This window comes from Cucurbita maxima, unplaced genomic scaffold (genome assembly GCF_002738345.1).
Source record: "Cucurbita maxima cultivar Rimu unplaced genomic scaffold, Cmax_1.0 Cma_Scf00025, whole genome shotgun sequence".
NCBI classification, from domain to species: domain Eukaryota; kingdom Viridiplantae; phylum Streptophyta; class Magnoliopsida; order Cucurbitales; family Cucurbitaceae; genus Cucurbita; species Cucurbita maxima.
This window is the reverse complement of record NW_019272041.1, coordinates 2,480,637-2,504,921: the sequence shown is the minus strand read 5'-3', so window position 1 is coordinate 2,504,921 and position 24,285 is coordinate 2,480,637. Positions and strand designations below refer to the sequence as shown.

Here is a 24,285-nt window from a genome sequence, read left to right as displayed (position 1 = left end):
GAAATATTTTAAATAAGATATTGGTTAAATTATAAGTTCGGTAATAATAAATTTACAAACTTTTAATTTTGTGTTTAATACACAATTTTAAAAACATCATTAATATTCATCTTACCAATTTTAAAATATATCCATATTACTAGAGAAAATTAAAAGATAAAAAAGAGATTTATCAGTAAAAAAAATCTATTTAATAGAAATTAAAAAATTTGGAGACAAATTATATATAAAAAAAAAAATATTTTGCGCAAGTGATTTAATTATTTCAATTTACCATAAACTTTAGTTTAATTTCATTTCATTTAAAAACAATTGCATTTATTACAAACGTGAATAAATTAATCACTTTAAAATCATTTTTAATATTCCAGGTCGTTTAATTAAAACCAGTATTTAAATCAATAAAAATTTTAACTCATTTTATTCTTGAATTTAAAAAAAAAACAAACTAAAATTTCGACTTTATTTACAAAGATATTCCAAAGGTAATAAAAAGGTGATGTAAAAATTCATTTGGTCGGTAAAAAAAACTTACTGCTACAATATGGAAATCTAAATTTAAATTCAATTCAACACAACATTAAATTACTAATAACCCACCAAAAAAACCTAAGATTTATTATTAAAAAGAAACTATAGTAGAGAGAGAATCACATTCAATGTGGTTAAAATGCAAAGCAATTTATCCAAAATTAAATATAAACTAATATCTCATCCATATCAAAACTCTTAAACCTTAATTAAGTATTAAATGATTCTAGCAACTAGAAAAATAAAATAAGAACATTCACAACAAAACAACACCATGTCCATAGAAACTTTAATAAAGAACAACAAAACAAAACTCCTGTTGTACCATTGATCTCTCTCTCTATTCCATTAACGGTTGGCCTTCGCAACTCTCTCAATCTCATCCTTTTTCTTGATAGCGTAGCTGCAAGAACAGAAGAACACAATGTCATCTTGTACAGAAGAATAAATGAGAACTTAGTGTGGGATTCTATAATATTTACCTGTTTGATGAGCCCTTAGCAGCGTTGATGAGTTCATCAGCCAAACATTCGGCAATTGTCTTGATGTTTCTAAAGGCAGCTTCACGAGCACCGGTTGTGAGAAGGTATATTGCTTGATTCACACGTCGCAGAGGGGAGATATCCACAGCTTGACGCCTAACAACACCAGCCGAACCAATTCGTGTAGCGTCTTCACGTGGACCACTGCCAAATCATAACGGACTGATAAGCCAAACAAATAAAACACTTCTACGGTGAAAGTCAGTGCACCACTAACGCATACCTGTTGACAACAGCGTCGACGATAACTTGAATAGGATTAAGATCAGTTAGTAGATGGATGATTTCCATTGCATGCTTGATAATCCTCACAGCCATTAGTTTCTTCCCATTGTTTCTTCCGTGCATCATGAGGGAGTTTGTAAGTCTCTCAACAATTGGGCATTGAGCTTTCCTGAAACGCTTCATAGAGTATCGGCCAGCAGTGTGTGGAACATAGGTTGCATGCTTGGAAGGTGCAACTCCAATGTAATCCCCCAGAGACATGTCATTAACCTGCAACACCATACCCATCAGACACAATTAGAAAATGTGGGTGGTATCAAGTTTTTGCTGAACCTACCAAATCAAAGCAAAATGGTACGGACCACAATAAAATTGACCAGTGAATTCATCACAAATGAAGTTAACCCATAAATTGCCTTCATTATCACAATAAGCAGCAAAACAACACTAAAGTAGGGAGAAAAAAACATAATCTGATAAAAGACAAGTCTATCATCTCATCTCTGTCATCATTCATCAAGGGTGACTACTTATTTCTTGACTCTAAAACTTTGATTCTTGATAATTAATTGGACAAACAAGTAGCAATGTTTAGCATAGTACACGTTGCACCTTACAGTAGGATTTTGGGACAATAATTTAAATCCCAGTAGAGATATTAACAAGTCCATAGCGAGCCTAACTAACATTGAATTCAATCATCGGACAGTTCCTAAATCTAAAAACCAAGCTTCGGTGTGGGGAACAGCAAAAAGAAAAACCTCAGAGAAAAGCCAGCATCAGAAATTGCATAAAAGTAGGTGTGGCATCCATAAAAGGCAGTAAACAAACAGATCATTAGAGAAAAAAAAAAAATAGTAACCTGGACATCATCAAAGGTCCAGCGGTTGAAAAGCTTCACATCGTGGTGAGGCTGGGTGAGTTCCTGACCTGCATCCACCGGAACCGCAACCGCAACCGCAGCATCCATTTCTGAAAAATATCGCAAATCAGGTTTAATACAAATTGAAAGCGTAAAAACCATAGAGAGAAAATAACAATGATAACAATCCCAAATATAAGGTGTCTCCTGTGTAATTTTCTTCTTCAATGCAGTAATTTCAACATATAACAACAAACAGCATTGGCTTACTACCATTGGACAACTACAAAGAAAATAAATTAAGATTTTCTTTAAAAACTAGTCAGATATTTCCATTACTAAACGATATCACGAGTGCTATAGTTGACCGATGATAGAATCCGAGCAAGCAGAACACATTCAAGCATGAAAAATGAATCATGGAAGCAATCAAAAACTGCGCAACAGAAAATCCAAAAGCAGTAAAAGAAACAAATATCCCTAATATTCATGGAAGAAAACGACCAACAATATCCATAAATACATTCTCCATATCAACAAAATAATATCAGAAGATTCAACAAATAGAAAACCATCGGAATAAACACTGAGGAAACAGTAACGATAAACAATCACAGAGCTTAATTAGAGAAAACTTACTCCGACAGGCAGCTTGATGGAGAAACTGAAGCGGAGAGATAGATAGGGAGAGAGAAGAAGCAGCGCAGGAACGGCAGCTAGGGTTAAACGAAGGAAACAATAAGGCTTGCTTTTAATTTAAGAACGCAAGTGGACTCATACTGTGCTGCCAAAGGCCCAAATCCATTTTCTTTAATTTTCTTTTCTTTTTTATATTTTTTTTACATGATTTATTATATCACATCCTTTTTTTTTTATTCGTTCAATAGTGTTAAATTACATGAACAAAAAATAATATATTATATATATATATATATATATATATATATATATATATATATATATTAAATAAAAAACTTTAATCCTCGTAACCATTTGACACTCCGCGAGAATTAAAATATTGTAGCTCAAATCACTCTATATTCCACACAAAAGAACGTTAGTTAATTAATTAAAAAATAAAAGTAAAATTAAAAATATTGTATATTTAAGCCCATATACTAAATTTATAATTTCATATTATTAGTACCATGAATCAATTAGTTGTCTCAAGATTTTTTTTTATCTATTTTCTTAAAAATTTATCTGGTCCCCAATAAAGTAAAGGGCCGAGAAGGACTTATTTTCTCCTTTAAAATGCTTTTTAAAAAATTAACTAAAATTAAATAAATTTATATTTTATAAGATTAGAGATCAGGATGAAATAACAATACATTAATATTTAAACCTTTTATGTTTTTTTTGGGTAAATTTGTGGATTAGAAAACAAAATATATATATATATATATATATATATATATATTAATATGCCTTAAAATTTTATTTATCATTTTTTTTAATCTTTAGAATTGTAAGTCTAATATTTAAAAATATAGATGATAATGATTTATTATTTTATATTATAATTTCTTATAAGTTGTATTTAATTAAAATTCTATTACATTAATTAATAGATTTAATTATTCTATTTTAGGGTATTCATTTTTTCTTTTTACATAATAGTTTTTTTTTTCTGTGCTATTTTCTAATGTTTTAGGATGATTTTGTAGAACAAAATGTTAGCACCATTTTGAAAACTTAATCGATAAAATAATAATTAGCATCTCAAATGTTAATGTTTCGATCTTCCACCTATAAAATTTATTGGAAATAGAACTAAATATGTTATTAACTATTCTACAAAATTTCAAATATTCAAAATTAAAACTCTCCTTTTAAAAATAAATAAGCTAAAAGGTGGTATAATTTCAATGGTATACAATAAGTAATATACGCTATATAAATCAATATGTTTCCAATAGTATGAAAATTCATACCTCGTAAATTAGCATCTTTTTCATATTATAAATATAAATCAACCAACATAAAAATACACACGAACACGAATCTAAGTATTAAGATGATTTAGGCATAATGATCTTGGTTTATTAATCAACTTACACTCATACTAAATTCATCTTTTCAACTAATACTAAATTCATGACTATGGCAAAAGAATATCAAGCTATGCCATCTCTATTTTATTACCCGAGGAAGAGCTCATAACATTGATGGGTATCTTTAATGGTATTCCAAACTTTCGAAATAAGATTCAAAAAGGCTAATTGTGAGATCCCACGTAGTTGGAGAGGAGAACGAAACATTTTTTACAGTGTGTAAGTCTCTCCCTAGCATACGCGTCTTAAAAACTTTAAGAGGAAACTCAAAGAGGACAATATTTGCTAGCAGTGGTGTTTGGGCCGTCACAAATGGTATTAGAGCTAGACACCGGGCAATGTGCTAGCGAGGAGACTGAACCCTAAAGGGGTGGACACTAGACGAGACGATGTGTCAGTGAAGACGCTAGCCTTGAAGGGAGTAGATTATGAGATTCCACGTCAAGGAGAACGAAACATTCTTTCATAAGGGTGTGTAATAAGGAAAGTGGCTTCAAATTCCATTCCAAGTAATGCATTTCCATTGAGAACAAAAAAGACAACATCTAAGTGACTGATCTAATGCTGTATCCTTCTCAATAGCAGCTAGTATACAAGTAATCAGAATAATTGATGCTATTCATTATTTCACTTTTGAAACATGTAATGAGGATGCTATTACCAAATTCACTCAATATTTTGATAATCAAAGATGAGAAAAAACAATTATCTCGTACCTCTTGTCCCTTTCCTGCTGAAGCTAGTTTGATGATCATACTCTTACAGGCTTCTGTAGAACAGCAGACAGATAGACCTCGGATTTGCCTGATTCAGATTTCTCCCCAATGACCCACTTCAGTTTTTTGAATCCAAACCGCTCGATCAAGCGAGTTAAAGCTTTTTTCTTCTCATCATTAGCACAATAGAAGTTATCCAGCCAAAGTAATCCACCCGCCCTTAAGATCCGATCGATATCGAACACGAGGAACTCCAGTTTTTCAGGCTTTCCACCAGTATCCAATCCATTAGAGACATGAACCAAATCAAACACATTGTCATAGAAAGGGAATCTATGATCTATACTCAAAAACAGAGGAAACAACCCTCTTGCAGCAATGAATTCACTGAATGGGGCATCAATGTTCAAAGTAGAGGTAATAATGGTCACATTTCTCTCAGCCATTCTAGCAGCAAATGTTCCAGATCCTCCCCCAATGTCTAAACCTATCCTGATACCACCACCAGTTAAAGCTAGAACATCATCAATTGGAAAATCATTCTTCCCTTTGGCTTTGACAAATCTCTGATTCTCAAATTCTTTAACCAAATCAAAGCAACCAACACAATCCCTGCCCAATTTCTTACTATTCAGACACTGGAAATTTTTGCATCCAAGTCCACTCCACATAACAATCTTATCACTTACAGGTTTCCACAGAGACAGAGGGAAAGGTTGCAAACCTGTCTTCGGAACAGATTTGACCAAACACCTCCGCCTCGGCAAGGGCTCGCATCCGCGAAGAATCAGCTTCTGAGCAAGGCTCCAGTCGTCAGGACAAGGTCCAGAGACCTTGTAATTCATATACTGCGACAAAAGGTCCATCGATTTCTCACACGAATGCCCGATGGATGCAACCATTTCAGTGATTCCACTTTTCGAATCTTTACCAAGAGGAAGAGGATGGCGCTGGAGAAAGAGTTTGAGCTCGTTTGCGACATTGGATCTGGAGAGATCGATGCTTTCATAACCAAGAATTTCCTTCTCCATCTGAGCAAGCTTCTTCTGAGAAGCATCGATCTCTCTAAGAATTAAAGAAACTTGTTCCGATATGAGAGAAACGTTCTTGTGCGTGCGATTGAGCGAATGGACTTCGCGATCTTTCGGAGAGTAAGTGAAGGCGTACAAGGCGAAGAGATTTGTGGTGATAACAGAAATGAGCATGAGAATGTTGAGTGCTGAAGAACAAAGAGTTGCCTTCTTGAATCTGGCGGTTCCATCTCCGATTTTCAGAGAAACGGACCCCATTGATGAAGCTCAGTTTTCAGCTCTGCTACTGCTTGATGCTGCCGAGTGAGCGAGCGAGATTCGTAGTGTTGAAGGCAACGGGGAGGGTAGATTCGGTAATTGAAAAGAAAGCTAAGGGTATTTCGGGGTTCAAATGAAGTTCTTCTTTCAATGATTTAGATAAAAATGGATAGTCTTGGGGGAAGGCGACAACTAGTCGTCATTATTACATACTAATTTGATAAATGAGTCAATATTTGAACTAAGACCTCTATGTCAACAAATCTGGAATTATTATGGTTATGGCAATATAAAATAAAATTGAAAGATGGGAGTATGTTACGAGTATGATTAACTTTTATCGTGTCAAAATCTGCGTAGGCACCTTGAAGACACGTGGACCTCATATTGAAGAACGTTTATTAAAGGGCATGTCGAGCTTATGGGCCAAATAGGTAACTAGTCTGATAAGAATTAAGCCAAATAATCAGAAGACACATGGACTTAGTGTTGAAAAACGTATATTAAAGGACATGTCGAGCTGGATTAGGCCAAATAGATAACTAACTTAATAAGAACTAAATTGAGTAATCAAAAAAACATGTGGACCTTGTGTCAAAGGTCGAGCTTATTAGAGCAAACAGATAACTAGCCTGATAAGAACTAAGCCATGTAATTAGAAGACACATGGACCTCATATCGAAGAAAATATATTAAAGAGCATGTCGAGCTTATTAGGCCAAACAAATAACTAGCATGATAAGAACTAAGCCAAGTAATTAGAAGACACGTGGACCTCGTGTCGAAGAAAATATATTAAAGAGCATGTTGAGCTTATTGGGTCAAACAAATAACTAGCCTGATAAGAACTAAGCCAAGTAATTAGAAGGCACGTGGACCTTGTGTCGAAGAAAATATATTAAAGAGCATGTTGAGCTTATTGGGTCAAACAAATAACTAGCCTGATAAGAACTAAGCCAAGTAATTAGAAGGCACGTGGACCTTGTGTCGAAGAAAATATATTAAAGAGCATGTTGAGATAAGAACTAAGCCAAGTAATTAGAAGACACATGGACCTCGTGTCGAATAAAATATAAAGAGCATGTCAAGCTTATTAGGCCAAACAGATAACTAGCCGGATAAGAACTAAGCCAAGTAATTAGAAGACACGTGGACCTCGTGTCGAAGAAAATATATTAAAGAGCATGTTGAGCTTATTGGGTCAAACAAATAACTAGCCTGATAAGAACTAAGCCAAGTAATTAGAAGGCACGTGGACCTTGTGTCGAAGAAAATATATTAAAGAGCATGTTGAGATAAGAACTAAGCCAAGTAATTAGAAGACACATGGACCTCGTGTCGAATAAAATATAAAGAGCATGTCAAGCTTATTAGGCCAAACAGATAACTAGCCGGATAAGAACTAAGCCAAGTAATTAGAAGACACGTGGACCTCGTGTCAAAGAACGTATATGTGCATGTCGAGCTTATTAGGTCAAATAGATAACTAGCAGGATAATAACATCAACCTAAAAACCTAAAAAGAACACATGAAATTTTACAATAGGAAAAAGAAACTTTTAAGAGTATGATGGAGGCTTAGAGTTTAAAGCAATCAAGTTTTGAGGATAATAATGAGGGAATTACGAACTTATAAAGACCATCCATCAAATAAAACATCAAATTCTTCAAAATATTCTGATAAATCCTCAACTGTTTACAAAATCATGGTCAAAAGCACATGCAGCCATACGAGGACACCTTAAAGCTTAATCAAGTATTGGATGAATTCAAAAGAAACAAAACATTGAAGGCAACCATGTCTACAGAAACTTAGAATTAGAAGAATGTCAGATGAGCATTGGCAAAGAACAAAAACGAAGCTCTTGTCGAACCTTTGAGCTCTCTCTTTTCCCCAACTGCCCTTCTTAACGATTGGCCTTGGCAACTCTCTCAATCTCATCCTTTTTCTTAATAGCGTAACTGCAAGAATAGAAAAAACGCAATGACATACTGTGCAAGGGTGGATGGATGATAATTTAGTATGAGATGTTGTAATATGTACCTGTTTGATGAACCCTTTGCGGCGTTGATGAGTTCATCAGCCAAACATTCTGCTATTGTCTTGATGTTTCTGAAAGCAGCCTCACGAGCACCGGTTGTAAGAAGGTATATTGCTTGATTTACGCGTCGCAGAGGGGATATATCCACAGCTTGACGCCTAACAACACCAGCTGAACCAATTCGAGTGGCATCTTCTCGGGGTCCACTGCAAAGTCCCATGTCCAAAAATTGTTAAAGAGACCCTCATAACTCAAACATTGCAGCATGACCACAATCTTTCCTCGGGTCATTGACCTCGATATAATACTAATCAGGAAGTAATCCAATAAATCACGTAACAAATTTCTTCTAAAAGCAGAGGAATGAACATCCACATTATAGTAAAAGTCAGGTTAAATTATACAACTTGGTTCCTACGGTTGAAAAATATCCAATTTAATCTTTCATGGTTTAGTCTTAGTTTCAATTTTATTGATATGATCTTGTTAAACCTCATAAATTTTGGCGAATTTACTTATCTTTTAAATTAACTTCAAACTCTAATACAATAAACTAATCACATTTACCCATGTAGAAATCACCTCATGAGAAGTATTTGTCAATATTGTAACGACATAGCACAGCTGACATGCGACATGAGAGGAATTCAGTGGATCAAATATGCATACCTGTTAACAACAGCATCGACAATAACTTGAATTGGATTTAGATCAGTTAGCAGATGGATAATCTCCATAGTGTGCTTAATAATCCTCACAGCCATTAGTTTCTTCCCATTGTTTCTGCCGTGCATCATAAGTGAGTTAGTAAGTCTCTCAACAATTGGGCATTGAGCTTTCCTGAAACGCTTCATAGAGTATCGGCCAGCAGTGTGTGGAACATAGGTTGCATGCTTGGAAGGTGCAACTCCAATGTAATCCCCCAGAGACATGTCATTAACCTGAATAAACCCAACGATAATAACAATCATAACTCGATGCGTAGTGTTTTCAGCAAACCAACCAACTTCAAGCAGATTGGTTAGAACCTAACAACAACACTTCTACAGAAAATAATTGTAATTACCAACACCTTCACATAATAGCCATCTAAGACAGATTGGCAAAAAGTTGTTCTCAGACTTTAATCTCATTTATAACACGGAAGACAATGAAATCAACGTGAGTGAAATGAATCCACCAATAGTAAAAGCTTTTTTTCCATCATACGTAATGTTAAATTTAACCCAAAATTGCATCCCACAAACATCAGTCTAAGAAACAGCGCATTGGGAAAGAAAGTTGAAACCTGGACATCATCAAAGGTCCAGCGATTAAAAAGCTTCACGTCATGGTGAGGTTGGATAAGTTCCTGAACCACTTCGACCGCTTCAGCCATTTCTATGGAAAACAAAGTCATGAGTCAGATTTAAAAGGAGGAATAGAACCAAAGTTCACTAGTGTTCCGATAAATCCTAATCCTAAAGAATAAAGCGAACAGAATGCAGCACCCAAAGAAAGAAGACGAACAAAATTATTCCCAGAAAAAAGAATCTAAGAGTTCGTGCAAACATCAATACCAAGAGGTGACACAGAAACCTCAAGTCAAAGTAGATTAAAAAATGGAACGTCTGAGTTCTTAAATCCTTAAATCTTAGCTACATTTGATAATCAACAGTACAAAAACATCCAAATAACAATAACAACACAACCACTCAACTAAATAAACAAAAAAAGAGATTTAAATCAATAATGGTACATAGTTCAGAGAGCAATCAGAAAACAGACACCTGCACTAAAACCCTAGGGCTAAACTGCAAGAGCCATTGCCGCAAAGCAGAAACAAAAGCAATTTTCCACAGAAAATAGAAACCAAGACGGAAAAACACAGGGGTCGACGACATTTATGGCGGAGATAAGGAGACGAAGAAGTAGATTGGAGAGTGATTAAGAAGAAACTTACTTGGAAGGGAGACGAGCAAATGAAAACCAGGAGGGCAAAAGCTCGGATCGGCGGCTAGGGTGGAGAGGGGACATTTTTAACGGGGACTTACCTTTTAAAAGGGTTTTTTCGTAGTCCACTGATTTTATTTTTATTTTTATTTTATTTTATTTTATTTTAAAATTATATTTTATATTGCCATTGTTGAGAAGTGGCTGAACATTTCTCTTTCCTCTGGTCGTGAGTTCGAATCTTCTGTTTCGATGCTTTTTAAGGTTTATGAAACATTTATGTTCATATTTAAGGCTTTTTTTTTATTAAAAAAAATATAGATCAATTTTTAATTTTTTTTTTTTTAAATTCTAATAGAATTTTGTTTGAAAAATCGTTAAAAAAATGTACCGAGTTTATAGATTGTCAAGCATTCAAAAACAATTTAAAAATTAAATTTTTGTTAAATTATGTAAGTTTTGAGAAATTGGTTCAATGGTTGTTCTTGTGTATGTGTTAGCTATAATATTCTTTTATATATATATATATATATATATAGAAAGTCTAATTTGTTGTTTTTATCCTTTTTCATAAAATAAAAAATATTTTTAACAATAAAAACAATAACACATCTTTTAAAGATTATAAAACTATAAAATTATAAAATTCGTAAGTTTTGAACAAATAAGTATAATCGTATTAACAAGAATTCTCGATAAAGAGATTAAAGACTTTCAAATTTTCACTATCTAAAAAAATCCTTCTAATATCTAACCATCAAACATACAATAATAAGATAGAAAATGAAAATATTTCGATTGGAATCAAATCTTCAAATGAATCCATTTTTTATTTAAATTTCAATAATTATTTGTTTTTGGTATTCAAAATTGGACGGTTCCTTTTAAGGGTTGGAGTTTCTATTCCTTTCATCTTGCTAAAATTTAATACCTTACGAGTTTCTTAAGCTACCAAAATGTTGTAAGGATAAACAATTGAGAGAACAATCAAGATGTATCGAGTTGGATTGAACACACATAGATGTTAAAATTATGGCAACTGCATTCACAATCTCAGCCATGAAGAAGATCATGCAACTCAAAATCTGATTATACAAAGCAAATACAAGATAAATAACACAGTTAATGAACACATAGGAATGATCATCATACAAAAACAAAATGAATATTCACAGGCTTCAATACAACAAAATGAAGAAGATCATGCAGGAGAAAGAGAGGCTGTAAAAGAGCTGTCCGAGTACTTCAAACCTTTTAATAAACCTGAACGTAAGGATAGAGAAGCGATCGTGTTGGGAATTCCAAAGGCATGGTTGGTAGGTTGGAAGCCTTCACTCGATGTCGCCCGAGAGTCGGGTTTTGAATCTACTGACCCAAGAGCGACATTCAAACCGATCGAGACAGGGACTGTAGTGAAGCTGAAAATCATTCGAAGTTATGCCAAGCATCAGGAGCCAAGCAGAATAACCCCATCCAAGCAGAATAACCCCATCCATACCATATCTGTTAGTTTTTCACCCCAAAATACGTGCTAAAATATTTATGGACCTATTACCCAACACACTGAAAGTTTAGAGTCTTACTAGACATAAAATTTAAATTTAATATATCAATTACATCAATTAATTGTAAAAGAATTAACATTTTTAAAGTTGAAGAACCTTATATAGACACGTGTAATTTAATAAAAAATCATAAAAAAGTGGTGCAATTTTTCTAAAAGAAAAGTTCAACAAATCATTCCATTATGGGTAATATTATTCAAACAAGAAGGGAACACAACAAAAATCATACCTGGCCTCGAAGCTTGTTCCTTCGGAACCCATGACTGCACATACACTGGAAATAACCCATGGTGGAATATATGCATCGCTGATTTCAAAGCTATAGGAGACACCAACAGATGAAGGTAGAATGAAGTCGCCATCTTTTGATAAATTTCCTTTGGATATTGCGGCAATATGGTTTGCACTTCTCATCTCCTTGAATTTGACCTAAAGAACAAAGCATTCATCCTTTTACCATAGCAGACACAAAGAATGTACAAGCCACCAATGCCTAAAAATTATAAGACGAAGAACATAGCATTTGGGAGAAGACAAACGTTCTCCCGTGGCTGACAATGATATCTGAAACAAGTACTTTAGTGAAAATGCAAGTCTGTCGGATCAACAAACAAAAACTTCGGTAACCATTTTTCTATTTTTTTTTTTAAAGAAAGAAAGAAAGAAAGAATTACGGTTAAAACAATGAGGCATGCTGCAGCAAGCACTTCATGCACCAATGGCGTACACGTTTCAGGTCCATTTGGAATACCTTCTAGTTTAATTGGCTATGTCATAGAGGTGATAAAACCAAATAATAAATAAAATCCATGCACCTGAGGGGAGGAAAGAGCAGCATTCTGAAAGGGAACAGGCGATAACAACACAGGAACGTCCATGCCAGCCAATGTAGTCAAGAAAGATCTGAAAACAATAACCAAATATATCGGGCACACTCACAGTAAATACAAATCCTGTTATAAGATGACTTAATCCTAGAGATCAGACCTAAGGTGTTTAGTCCTGTTAAAATAACCAACGCATATTCATTTACCTGTAATTTAATAGGATATCATATAACCCGTGCACGTCTTTATTTTCACTGAAAAACAGCAATGATTGAGAGCTCCTATCTACATCACAAAATGAGCGAACTCTCCGTGTCTGAAAAACGTATATCTTTTCAGTAGCAAACTCAGCTGAAGTGTGAGCTTGCTTATCCCATATCTAACTTAATCATGAAATCATGGGGAAAACAGGAAAACATAACAGATACAAACCTGTCCCAAATTAAACTTCTCTATCTCTGAAAGTTCTACCAGATCATCAGCGTTAACTTGCTCAACTTTAGAACGGCAAAGAGGCATAGAGAAACTAACATCCTGATCCAAATTGCAGAATAATGGGAAAAAGTGATGTTATTGAAAGCTAAATTTATGACAATAAACAGAGCAAGCAGATGGGTTTTAGATAGCTCAACATTTTTCCATTAGTGTTATTTTGTTTTGTAAACCGAACACACCTACAAGATACTATTCTTAGGGCAGAGTGCATCAATAAAATATCCAGGTAGCATTAGAAGAATTTATAAAGCAATTCCAAAGTGCAGTTGTAAGCAACAAAAGTATAATTTCATAAAATAAAAATTTGAAGATGATTAACACTACATCTACAAATGGATTTAAATATGCCTTCGCTGACGCCAAATTAGCTGAGTTTTAATTTCAATTGTTACCATTATGTATAATGATAAAAGGTTTAACCTGCAAAATAAAATATCTGTCCAAAACAACAATAGTGAAGGTGTGAAGCCCATCAAAAGGAATAAAGTCACCATTGTTTAAAATCTAAATTAAATACAACCGGAGTCCATTCCAGCAATATGTCTAAATTGGAACAGGGTAAAATAGTAATGAATGGGTTAAATCTTACATGTTCACTCAAAATAGACCTCAGTCCTCTTGTTGACTGGGAAAGATATGCGTTGCACGAGTTTTTGTTGCCCCGTGAGGCATCTCCACTTGTAAACATAACCACAAATTGTGATGTGCAAACTGAAAATTTCAAAACCAATCAATCAAATCAGGTATACTCTATAATGACATTTATCTGGCAAAGAGAAACTATATTTGAGACTGATCAGAATCAAGCATGTATTGATATTGCAATGTGAAATGTATTGATTCAAACGAGTATCTTAAAACCAATTTTGGGTAACATAATGATAGCTAGCAGCATTGAATATTATTTCATCTTACAGAAAGATGATAAAGAAAACTACAACCATACTCAAGATAACTTAACCGACATTATTGAAGGCAGTTACCATAAAAAAATCTACAAACATTATTCCGAAACATGTAATAAAGGCTCTGAAATGAGTCCTCCCATGCTAGTTGTCGTCTGCTAAGGAACTCAGATTCTACTGCATCAAAGGGGAGAACATGTGAGAATTTACATACAAAAAGATCAGAATCTTATGTTATAAATAACCCCGACCTGCTGCTGATGAATTCAAAGCTGAAACAAGAGATGATGGCAAGGTAGATTGAGGATAAATCCATGAATGGAGAACGACAGAACCAGCGGCTTTAGAAGCTGGTGGCAGTCCCGCACTAGTGTTCCTAATTTGCTCCTGAGAACCAATTTGTATTGAGAACTGAGGCAAAGAAGCAGACACGATTTTCTTGTGGATCCTACATTTTGGATAGATGAGAAGGCCAATAAGTAATGGATAGTTTAAAATTCTATAATAGCAATAGGAAAAAAATGTACTTTGCACATTCACAAATTTGAGAGTTCATGTCATATTAATGCTACCAGCAGCCGAGAATGATTTTATAATAAAATCTTAGTTTCAAAAAATAAATAAATTCCCCACACAATGGAACTAACCGACACACATCTAGTTCAAATGAGGATAGCTTACAAATGCTTCTTAAGGGATTAAAAGAAGAAAAAGAAACCTCGGGAAAGAAGAACAATATTTTTCAAACAATTCTAGAGAAAATCGATCACAAGAACTTGAGGTCAGATCAAAATCAAATTGTATTGGATATTCAAAACGCTTTGAAGAAACCTCTGCATCTTCTCAAAAAATTGACTGAATTACCCAGCTAGTAAGTTTTCTCTTCTTCATGACATAGAGTGAATAGCTCACACTACGCAAAACATTCAAGTGATGAAACTTTCAAGCCAAGAAACAAGACATCCTGATATACTGGAACACTCACCAATTGAGTGGGGAGGAGGAGACCACTCGCATGCTAGTTTTTAAAGTCAAATCAAGTGGAGCCTTTTGACCTAGTATGCAGCTTTCACTGCCGAAGTCACTTGAACAAGTAGATGAAGCATCGTTGGATCTCTTGGAAGAGTCCAATGGTAAACTAGTAATTGCAGTGGGTTCCCGAGCAGCAAGTCCTTTTAATGCTTTACCCTATACAATTGAACAGAACTACAAAAGATATTTGATATGAAATTAAACAAATCAAACATTGCTTCCAGAATTCTACCATATCAATGCATGTCAAGCCTGTCAATTTGTCACCTCCAGATGAGAGCTCAGTGACACTTCGAAATACACTTTGGCTACCGCTCTCAACTATTTGAGAAGATTTAGCAGTCTTATCATTGGCAACATCCGTGGAACCAACGGAATTCTCCTTACTGCAAGCAACGATTAAACAGAATTATGTAACTCGAATTCTACAGAAGAAACCATTAAAAATCACTGAAGAAAGCAGAAAGACATTAAAAAAAAAAAAAAAAAGTTCCTACCATTGACTTGCAACCAAATTTGGAAGCGAAGATATATTCATGAAACTGCTGGCCTGCTCCATCTGACTACCTTCCTAAGTGTTAACAAATCAATTGATATAAAACCAAATACGATTACTTAAATACATTCTGCAACAAAGTCTTTCAGATAAGTTCACTAACCTTAGCATTATCTTTTCCGGATAAGATCCTAACCCTAGATTTTTTTGCAGGAAATACCTCATCCATGCGTGTCTCGATGTATCTTGGATTTCTGAGTAACACAGGCTTCTTGAGTCCATTGCCCAAAGCACTGTTGGAACATACAAAAATAAGAAAGCTCTCGGTGAATCAATAATTGCAAGTTATGTAAATAGGATGCAAAGAGGAGCAAGTGTAAATCTTACTTGTCAGAAGCAAAAACATTGGAAGGAGATTTGTCCAGAAGATCCAAACCATTTGATCGCTTTAACTGCTCTCCCTGCAAAAGTTTTGAGCATAATATTTACAAGTTTCAGCAATATTGCTTAAACCTAACTACATTTTGCAGAAGAACTTCTTGATGTGTGCTTAAGAGCATAAGGCATAAAATAGAATGTCTCATCCCATTTGAAATGGGAAATAAGAAATGTAGCAAGTACCAAAAGTGAAGCTTCGTAATGTCGAAATATATTTACTTAATGTATCATCTTCTACCTCTTCAATCACCTTGAAACTTTGGCCTTACTTAGCATAAAATTTGATAATAACCATAACATGACAGAGAACTAGACACCCTATTGTGATCTAAGAATTACTCTACTTTACCAATATCTCTCGACGACAACAATATACCAACTAATTGATTTTAAACAACTGAAGAAGAAAGAACAAATACAATCACAATAAAGAGGGGGAAGACATCATAATTTGAATCCTCATGGATCACCATGATTCTACTCTTCTACAAATAATTGACTGGACAGCGACATTAGTGACAAATGAAACGGAAAATTTTAGGAAGATCAAAATAATGCCAAAAATATTGTTTTAATGCCTGAGTCACTATACAACGTTCACATAATTTAGCAAGTCAACAACTTACCCTTAGTTCAGATGGGGTTTTTCTTTTAATTGATTTTCCAGTTCTTGGTGCCGCTCCGGTGATATCATGGGAAGCTGAAGTTAATGAGCTTGGAGCAACGACTTTTGCCATAATTAACAGCTTATATTAGACTGCAGCTTCACGAATGAGAATGAGTAGCATACTACAGCCAATCACATCTTCATGTCATTGAAATATGGCAGACCTAACCCGTATCCAAAATACTGCATTGATGAAGAAAATGAAACAAAGATAACATTTAGTTGCAACAGCTCTTCCAAGGTAATCATTAGTGAATAACATTGCACAAAAAATGAAAATATCAAGGGAAAAAATGAACGATTAAAGCATTTGGTACATGTAAGGCCCCCCTAAGAACCAAGGGCAGGGTGAAAAAGGAAAGATTGCCCCGCTCTTGACAAGTCTGAAATTGAAAACTTATATTAAAAAGGTCAAGATTTTGAAGTTCACTCTCTAATTTGGTCGCCGCAAATTGAAAGATTATAAAAATTTAGCCCCTCCCTATGTAAATTTTCAGCTCCTCCCAGGTTAGTAACTACAGGAAGATCGAGGATAGGCATTTGGATGTCTCACTTCTTAATTAGTATTCTTAATGCTGTTCATCGTAAATATCAACCATTTGAGTGCACTTTTTGTTCATTGTACATGAATCTACAAGTATCAAAATAACAGTGTCAAATGGAAACAGAAACAACGATAGTGAACGATTCAACGGAAACCTCCACTGACCATACCTTCAAAACCAAGCTCAATGAGGGAGAGAGAAAGAGATACAGTACAAGGGAGAAGAAAACGACTGATACGGGGAAGAGAGAGATATAGAGAGAGCGCGAGAATCCCCGCTTTGGTTTTTCATTTCGTTCCAAATTTTCGTTTTGGTAAAGGATGTGAGCATCGGTTCCATCTCCACAACTTTTCACTAAACCAGGAATCGAACCAATGTTTTCGGTTTGAGAAATTGGAACCACAGACCATGATTGAACAAAACTAGTTCTCCACAATCCGGTTATGTCGATTTTCAGGATTTGGTTCTGATCAGTTCATGAACTACTACAACAATCTTGCAGACTTTTTCGTTGAAAGACAAGTGATAGTGACTGAGAAGAGTACCTGCGATCGAGATAGAAGAAGAAGATCGAAGGAGTAAATCTTGGGCACAAAGGAAGAAATAGCACCGGCACTCAAAGCAACGGCGACGACAACCACAACCACGGCGGTGCTGAAGGGGCAGAGGGCGTGGGAGAAGCCTAGGAGGTGGTCCAACGATCTATTTTCTTTTCTTTCCACATTTGTGTTGGCGTTGGACTGAACCGCTTCCCGCCGGAATTTCGGTTTGGTTCGGTTTTTATCCCCCCATTTGGTAAGGTCGGTTCGTTTTTTTTTCTTTTTTTTCTCTTTTTTATTCTATAATGTTTTTCTTGTTTATATCTCGAATTGGGCTTTGGATTTGGGCTGTTGGTTTAAATTTCATTTGGGCCCAATGGATCGACTGAACATTTGGGCCCAATGGTAAGCTCTCGATATATATATATATATTTTTTTATTATTATTATTATTATTATTATTATTATTTTGGCTGTGGATAAAAATTGGATCACCTACGTTATAATTGACATAATTCGTAGAAATGACGTAAGAAAAGTAGTTGGTTCGAGTTGTGAGTCGTGGTTCCTCTACTAAGAGATGCCAAGTCGAGCTTAATTGTCAAGTCGGGGAGCTAGCTCATTTCTTCTCGTTCTAATTATTTTTTTAATCCTTGCAAATGGTATATATATCTAAAACTAATAACTAACATAAATAATTTATTATGTATGCTTTATTTATATATATATATATATATATTTTAGTGCAACAAATTATACCAGGAAGGTTAAATTAATAAAAATATTTCTAAATTATATTTTATCTAAAAAATATTATTAAATTTTTAAAAATTTCGATAATAACTTAGAAAAAAAAAATACAATGTATTAACGAATTTTTTTTTTCAATAATAACTTAAATCTAATTTTAAAAAATTTGATAATAACTTCAATAATAACTTAAATTTCGATGATAACGTTAAATTCAATGATGTTTTTAAAAAAAAATTTAAAATTTAAGAGTATTTTTGAATTTTTTTAAGCTCAATGATATTTTTTTATTTTTTAAATTTAAAGGTATTCTTCAAACTTTTAGTTTTTTTTTTAAGTGGATGAATAAAATTTAAATGTTTTTTTTTATTCATTTAGTCTATAATAAATGATGAATATTCACATTTAATAACAATAATTCTAATGGGTAATATTAACATTAGCTTAATCTTCAAAACTATAATAAACACAAAAATAATAATCAAACCTTTGAAACAATGAGTCTCTAGGTTGAAAATGAGGTAGAAATTGGATACAAAAATTGAAAAACCAAAAAAATTGAGGTCCCATTAAACGACGACGTTTAAGAACTGGCACCTAAAGTTCTTAAATTTTGCCAAGTACACATTGAACAACGACATTGAACCAGTCCAATTAAAAGTCAAGGTGTGGTTTATTGGGATAAGGTAAACGTAGAATTTGAAGTCAAAGTCAATGAAAATAAGTCATATTTCGAATCACATAAATACCCCACCATGCTTTGACCAAATTCCTCCTACTCTCCATTATAAAAATTTCTAGACCTAACATTGTAACATAATGAGTCGCCTTGCTTTATTCAAAATCCTACAACAACCCTCAATATATTTAAAATAATAAAATACACCATTCCTAACGTTCATCAAGTGTAACGGCCCAGATCCACTGCTAGCAGATATTGTCCTACCCAAATCCACCCCCCTTTGGGGCCCAGCGTTCTTACTGGCACACCGCCTCGTGTCTACCCCCCTCCGAGGAACAACGAGAAGGCTGGCACATCGTCCGATCTCTGGTTCTGAGATATCATTTGTAACGCCCTATATCCACCGCTAGCATATATTGTCCTCTTTGGACTTTCCCTTTCGGGCTTCACTTCAAGGCTTTAAAACGCATCAATTAGAGGAGATCTCCACACCCTTATATATAGCTGTTTGTTCTCCTCTCAAACCAATGTGGGACATCACATCAAAACTTTATTTTTCAATTATTAAATAAAATTAGTCACTATAATTTGAATTTCATTTTATTTTTATGGTTATATTTTCAAATATTTGAATAAATTTTAAACTAATCCCCATAATAAATATGTATTTGATTTATTAGTGTTTTGTTTTATAAATTTTGAAAATATATTTAAATTATTATTATTATTATTATTTAAAAGTTTTTGAATAACTATTTTTTAAGATCCAAATAAATAAAATAGGAAAGCCATCGCTTTTATTTCGTTTTCAGAGGTCATATTGCGAGACTTAATTTTTCTTAGTCTTGGATTAGACAAGAGAGAAAAAAATGGGTGCGTGAAATTCTATAAATACCCTTTTCCTCTCCCTTTGTTTTTTTCCATAAGCTCTGAAAATAAGTAATATGGCTATGGCTTCCTGTTTGTTAAGAACGGTGGCCGCCGCCGCCGCCGCCGACGGTTCTCAGAGCTTTAATCCGACGTCGTATCGTAAAAGAAAAATAGCCGTTAAAACCCTCAAAAGCTTCCAAATACCTCTTCCTTATTGTTCTCCACCTCACTTGCTCAACCCTCCTCTTCCGGTTTGTACATTTTTCGGACCCTCACTCTAATTTTTTATTAAAAATACAAAATTTCTCCATATTTAATTATTTTGTTTCGATGGTTGGATACGTATGTACGCACTCGCGCGTATATATATATATATATATATATATATCTTAAAGTTAGCATAGTTTCTCTTTCTAACTAATTTATTAGTTTTTTTATTCTCTGTACATATATTATGTTATATTAATTGGATGTATGAGTTTATAATCAAATAATACTATCTACATTTGTATGAAATCTTTTGGAAAAGCCTGAAACAAAACCATGAGAGCTTATGCTCAAAGTGGACAATATCATACCCATTGTGAAGAGTCGTGTTCGTCTAACAATATTAAATTCGATTTTGTTTGGTTTTACTTTTTCTTTGTAGGGTCGGTCTCGAAATATATAAAAAAAAAAAAAAACAGCTATTTTGTTTGGTTTTACTTTTTCTTTATATATATATATTGTTAGGAGGTGAGAAACCAAGCAATGGCTAAGGAAAATGGTGGTAGTGAAGAGCCAAAGTCGCAAGAAATTTGGGATTTTGCAAGGGTATTATGGACTTTTCTCAGGCCTCACACATTCTATGGAACTCTAGTGGCTTCATGGTAATTTTCATTTTTTTAATATTAATTCCAAAGTTTTGGTTTCTTAATTTCTTTTTCGTTCTCGTTAATAATAAAGATAAATAAAACCATGTTTATTGTTATTTATTAATATATATATATATATATAAATGTAAAACTTTATATGAAAATTAATATTCAAAATTAAAAACTTATAAATTATAAATAAGTATTTATTAAAAATATGAATCGGCTAATAATGGACGCACAGTTCGTTGGCAGTTAGAGTGTGGACTGAAAATCCAAATCTAATGAAGTGGTCGATTCTAACAAGAGCATTTTGCGGCCTAGTAGAGTTGTTGTGTGGCAATAGCTACATTGTGGGTATCAATCAGATTTATGACGTCGAAATTGACAAGTATTTTCTTTCTCTATCTCTTATAATTAACTTTATCACTATCACTATTTATTTATGCAGTTTATTATCATTATTTTTTATTTCAAAAATTAAGACTTTATTTATTTAAAACTATAATTGACCGATTTTAATTAATTGTTATTTTTAGTTTTAAAATAATTAAAATTTTACTCCATCTATTTTTTAAATATTTTAATTTTAAATTATCTTTTATTATTTTAATTCAATTATATTAGGATTTTTTTTTTTTTTTTCATTTAGTCGGAGTGTATGGACTTCGAAAATTTTATTTATACGAGATTATTATTATTATTATTATTTTAAATCCAGTTAGATGTAAAATGAAAATTCTAATTTTTAATTTAAATAACATTTTTATCGGGTTAATTATTATCGCACATTATTTATAATTATTTTGTCGGCTACAATTTTTTTTTAATATCACTAATAAAATTCGGTTTTTTTTTTTTTAAGAATACAAAATTTTCAATTTTTGTTACCATTTATTTTGCAGAGTAAACAAGCCATTTTTGCCCATAGCGGCGGGGAGAATCACACGCAAACAAGCATGGGTTCTAACGACGTCGTTTTTGGTGATTGGGCTGTCTACGGCCACGTTTAATTCAGGCCCATTCCTCAGTTCTCTCTATTGTTTCGCTCTATTGCTTGGGACTCTCTACACCGTTCCTCCTTTTAGATTGAAGAGATTCCCCATTGCTGCTTTCCTCTGCATTGCTTTGGTACGTCTAACCTTCTCTTCTTAAACAACCAACCTCTTAGCTCGGGTTGGGTACATTGTGACGTTTGGGGAGTTGTATCGGTGTAATAATTTAAGCTCACTGTTAGCAAATATTGTCTGCTTTGACTTGTGACGTATTACCGTTAATCTCACAATTTTAAAATACGTCTAGTTGACCGTGATTCGTAACGAGCCAAATTGAGATGTGCCAACGAGGACATTGGGTCCTTAAAGGAGTATGACTTTAAAATGCATACCTGAAGGGCTTCAAAGAGGATGTTAGGTGTTGGATGATGGAAACCCAAAGCAAAGCCATGAGAGCTTATGCTCAAAGTGGACAATATCATACCATTGTGGAGAGTCGTGTTCGTCTAACATTGGGTACTCAAGAGGTAGATTGTGAGATCCCACCCGTTGGAGTGGAAACGAAACATTCCTTATAAGTCTCACTAACAGATGCATCGTAAAATCGTGAGGCTATCAACAATATGTAACTAGTGATAAGTTTAGACTGTTACAGTCGGGTTGGGTACAATGTATTCTTAAGGTAGGTTGGGGTCGAGGTAGGGACTATAGATGATATTTAAATTCTTACCCCATATCGAAAATTATTAATACTAAATTTAAGATATTTCAAACGATTTTTAATTTTACAGGTAAGAGGCTTTCTTGTGAACTTCGGTGTATATTATGCATCGAGATCGGTTCTTGGACTTCCATTCCAATGGAGGTAATAATAATAAATAATAATACTAATTATTATTATAGTCTTTAATTATGAAAATTTTGACAATTTTTTACCAACAGCCCACCTGTGATCTTCATCACCACATTTGTTACCTTTTTTGGTTTGGTGATAGCTCTTACAAAAGATCTATCTGATATAGAAGGCGATCGGAAGTAAGTTTTTTTTACTGTCTCGTAAAAATTTATATCATTAAAATTACTATTCACAAAACTCGTAATTTTATTTAAAAAAAATAATTTATTATCTACTCTAAATATTTAGAGGTGTTATAAAATAGTTATTCATGTTAGACGAACACGACTCTCAACAATAGTATGATATTCTTAGATTATAAACTCATGACCATTCTCTAACTTAACCAATGTGGGACACTTTCATCTAATAATTCATTGACATTTTTTACCCCAATCATCTAAACTCGTTACTCTTAAATCGTTCTCTAGCAAATCTCGAGTTTTGTAGATAAAAACGTTTGATTTTCAGTTCTCGACTTGTCTCGTTGACTCGCTCAATTTGTTTGACTTTTTAGTTCTCGACTCGTCTCTCATTGACTCGCTCGATTTGTTTTTAATTAATTTTAATTTTTACAGATATAAAATCATAACTTTTGCCACAAAGCTTGGAGTCAGAAGGTTGGCGTTTTTTGGTTCCGGGATTCTTCTTCTCAACTACGTTGCTGCCATTTTGGCGGCAATTTATATGCCTCAGGTTCACATTTTTCTTTCTAATATTAAATATTTAAAATTTTAAAATATATTATTTTTTCCTATTTATATAGTTTATAATAATATTTTCAAATTTATCGTAGGCATTTCGACAAACCATATTGATACCGACACACACCATTATGGCAATATCTCTTATTTTTCAGGTTTTTTTTTTTTGTTAACATTAAATAATAGCTTTATTATTTATCTTATACCTATCTCGATACCATAGGTTTGCTCGTTAAATAAATTTTAATAATTTAAATAGTGGAAATAGTCTATTAAATAAATTAAAAAGAAATATGTCATTTCTAATAAATTTGGTGTAATTTTATTTTTCAGACAATAGCATTAGATCAAGCAAAATACACCAAGGTAATGTAATTTATGCATTTAATTTAATTTATTTGTCATTAAGAGTAATTTAAATGCTTATTCTTATAATGATTTTTGTTAATATTTTGTAGGAAGCAGCTTCAAGTTTCTACATGTTCTTGTGGAAGCTGTTCTATGCTGAATATCTAGTCTTCCCATTCGTATAAAAACGCTCTCGATTTAATCGAGAGCAATTTTGCTTTTTCCCGGCTTGTTGATTAATAGTTCGTATAGTTTCTCGATGCACTTAACTAAAAGTACGGTGTATTTTCTTTCGAATTTGCATCAATTAGTAGAATATTTGTTAACGTAAAGGTGACAATTCTACTTACAAGGTTCATATTCGTATACATTATATGACTCGAACTAATAGATTGAAGGTTCAAATCTTTATATTCAATGTAAGTCTTACTTTCGGTACCTCACGTCTATCCGATTTTTTAATTTTGTAATAAATCAACATCATTA

At 33.5% G+C, this 24,285-nt stretch overlaps 5 protein-coding genes across 9 annotated transcripts; 1 reads left to right on the top strand and 4 right to left on the bottom strand.

Annotated features, from left to right (window-relative positions):
• Positions 1-874: 874 nt before the first annotated feature.
• Positions 875-2,905, bottom strand: LOC111498287 (40S ribosomal protein S5-like). Its single transcript, XM_023149415.1, has 5 exons — positions 2,800-2,905; positions 2,161-2,270; positions 1,297-1,568; positions 1,014-1,217; positions 875-934 (listed from the first exon to the last, which is right to left on the bottom strand). Exons 2-5 carry the CDS (start codon positions 2,266-2,268, stop codon positions 880-882), a joined length of 639 nt encoding a protein of 212 aa, XP_023005183.1. The 5' UTR covers positions 2,269-2,270; positions 2,800-2,905; the 3' UTR covers positions 875-879.
• A 1,787-nt stretch (positions 2,906-4,692) lies between these two features.
• Positions 4,693-6,287, bottom strand: LOC111498285. The gene has a single exon (XM_023149411.1). The coding sequence runs from the start codon at positions 6,217-6,219 to the stop codon at positions 4,966-4,968; it is 1,254 nt and encodes a 417-aa protein (XP_023005179.1). The 5' UTR covers positions 6,220-6,287; the 3' UTR covers positions 4,693-4,965.
• A 1,560-nt stretch (positions 6,288-7,847) lies between these two features.
• On the bottom strand, positions 7,848-10,324 carry LOC111498288 (40S ribosomal protein S5-like). The gene is made up of 5 exons (XM_023149416.1): positions 10,204-10,324; positions 9,550-9,641; positions 8,931-9,202; positions 8,264-8,467; positions 7,848-8,181 (listed from the first exon to the last, which is right to left on the bottom strand). The coding sequence occupies exons 2-5, from the start codon at positions 9,637-9,639 to the stop codon at positions 8,127-8,129; spliced, it is 621 nt and encodes a 206-aa protein (XP_023005184.1). The 5' UTR covers positions 9,640-9,641; positions 10,204-10,324; the 3' UTR covers positions 7,848-8,126.
• An 889-nt stretch (positions 10,325-11,213) lies between these two features.
• Positions 11,214-17,884, bottom strand: LOC111498284 (protein downstream neighbor of Son-like). Of its 3 annotated transcripts, none has more exons than XM_023149407.1 (15): positions 17,709-17,884; positions 16,578-16,801; positions 15,901-15,974; positions 15,677-15,806; positions 15,515-15,588; positions 15,250-15,403; positions 14,971-15,173; positions 14,237-14,433; positions 14,064-14,162; positions 13,670-13,791; positions 13,018-13,119; positions 12,792-12,901; positions 12,574-12,661; positions 11,988-12,187; positions 11,214-11,611 (listed from the first exon to the last, which is right to left on the bottom strand). In XM_023149407.1, the coding sequence occupies exons 2-15, from the start codon at positions 16,686-16,688 to the stop codon at positions 11,395-11,397; spliced, it is 1,881 nt and encodes a 626-aa protein (XP_023005175.1). In that variant the 5' UTR covers positions 16,689-16,801; positions 17,709-17,884; the 3' UTR covers positions 11,214-11,394. The 3 variants fall into 3 exon arrangements, with proteins under 3 accessions (XP_023005175.1, XP_023005178.1, XP_023005176.1); XM_023149410.1 differs by having other exon boundaries at positions 14,064-14,159; XM_023149408.1 differs by lacking the exon at positions 17,709-17,884 and adding an exon at positions 17,333-17,672.
• Positions 17,885-20,073: 2,189 nt separating this feature from the next.
• LOC111498286 (probable homogentisate phytyltransferase 2, chloroplastic) lies at positions 20,074-24,191 on the top strand. 3 transcript variants are annotated; one of them, XM_023149412.1, is made up of 10 exons: positions 20,074-20,254; positions 20,736-20,872; positions 21,102-21,248; positions 21,763-21,988; positions 22,644-22,717; positions 22,795-22,884; positions 23,323-23,443; positions 23,544-23,606; positions 23,785-23,817; positions 23,910-24,191. In XM_023149412.1, exons 1-10 carry the CDS (start codon positions 20,078-20,080, stop codon positions 23,982-23,984), a joined length of 1,143 nt encoding a protein of 380 aa, XP_023005180.1. In that variant the 5' UTR covers positions 20,074-20,077; the 3' UTR covers positions 23,985-24,191. The 3 variants fall into 3 exon arrangements, with proteins under 3 accessions (XP_023005180.1, XP_023005181.1, XP_023005182.1); XM_023149413.1 differs by having other exon boundaries at positions 22,795-22,887; positions 23,326-23,443; XM_023149414.1 differs by lacking the exon at positions 23,544-23,606.
• The last annotated feature ends 94 nt before the right edge of the window (positions 24,192-24,285 follow it).

Coding starts and splice junctions, on each gene's coding strand:
- LOC111498287 (XM_023149415.1), bottom strand. CDS start 2,268: ATGGATGCTGCGGTTGCGGTTGCGGTTCCGGTGGATGCAGGTCAGGAA. Junction 1,569..2,160: donor GGACCTTTGATGATGTCCAG/GTTACTATTTTT, acceptor ATGGTGTTGCAG/GTTAATGACATGTCTCTGGG. Junction 935..1,013: donor GCTAAGGGCTCATCAAACAG/GTAAATATTATA, acceptor CTGTTCTTGCAG/CTACGCTATCAAGAAAAAGG.
- LOC111498285 (XM_023149411.1), bottom strand. CDS start 6,219: ATGGGGTCCGTTTCTCTGAAAATCGGAGATGGAACCGCCAGATTCAAG.
- LOC111498288 (XM_023149416.1), bottom strand. CDS start 9,639: ATGGCTGAAGCGGTCGAAGTGGTTCAGGAACTTATCCAACCTCACCAT. Junction 9,203..9,549: donor GGACCTTTGATGATGTCCAG/GTTTCAACTTTC, acceptor GGGTTTATTCAG/GTTAATGACATGTCTCTGGG. Junction 8,468..8,930: donor GTCGATGCTGTTGTTAACAG/GTATGCATATTT, acceptor GGGACTTTGCAG/TGGACCCCGAGAAGATGCCA.
- LOC111498284 (XM_023149407.1), bottom strand. CDS start 16,688: ATGGCAAAAGTCGTTGCTCCAAGCTCATTAACTTCAGCTTCCCATGAT. Junction 15,589..15,676: donor CCGGAAAAGATAATGCTAAG/GTTAGTGAACTT, acceptor GTTAACACTTAG/GAAGGTAGTCAGATGGAGCA. Junction 15,174..15,249: donor GCTTGACATGCATTGATATG/GTAGAATTCTGG, acceptor TCAATTGTATAG/GGTAAAGCATTAAAAGGACT.
- LOC111498286 (XM_023149412.1), top strand. CDS start 20,078: ATGGCTATGGCTTCCTGTTTGTTAAGAACGGTGGCCGCCGCCGCCGCC. Junction 21,989..22,643: donor CTTTCCTCTGCATTGCTTTG/GTACGTCTAACC, acceptor TTAATTTTACAG/GTAAGAGGCTTTCTTGTGAA. Junction 22,885..23,322: donor TCTGATATAGAAGGCGATCG/GAAGTAAGTTTT, acceptor TTTTAATTTTTA/CAGATATAAAATCATAACTT.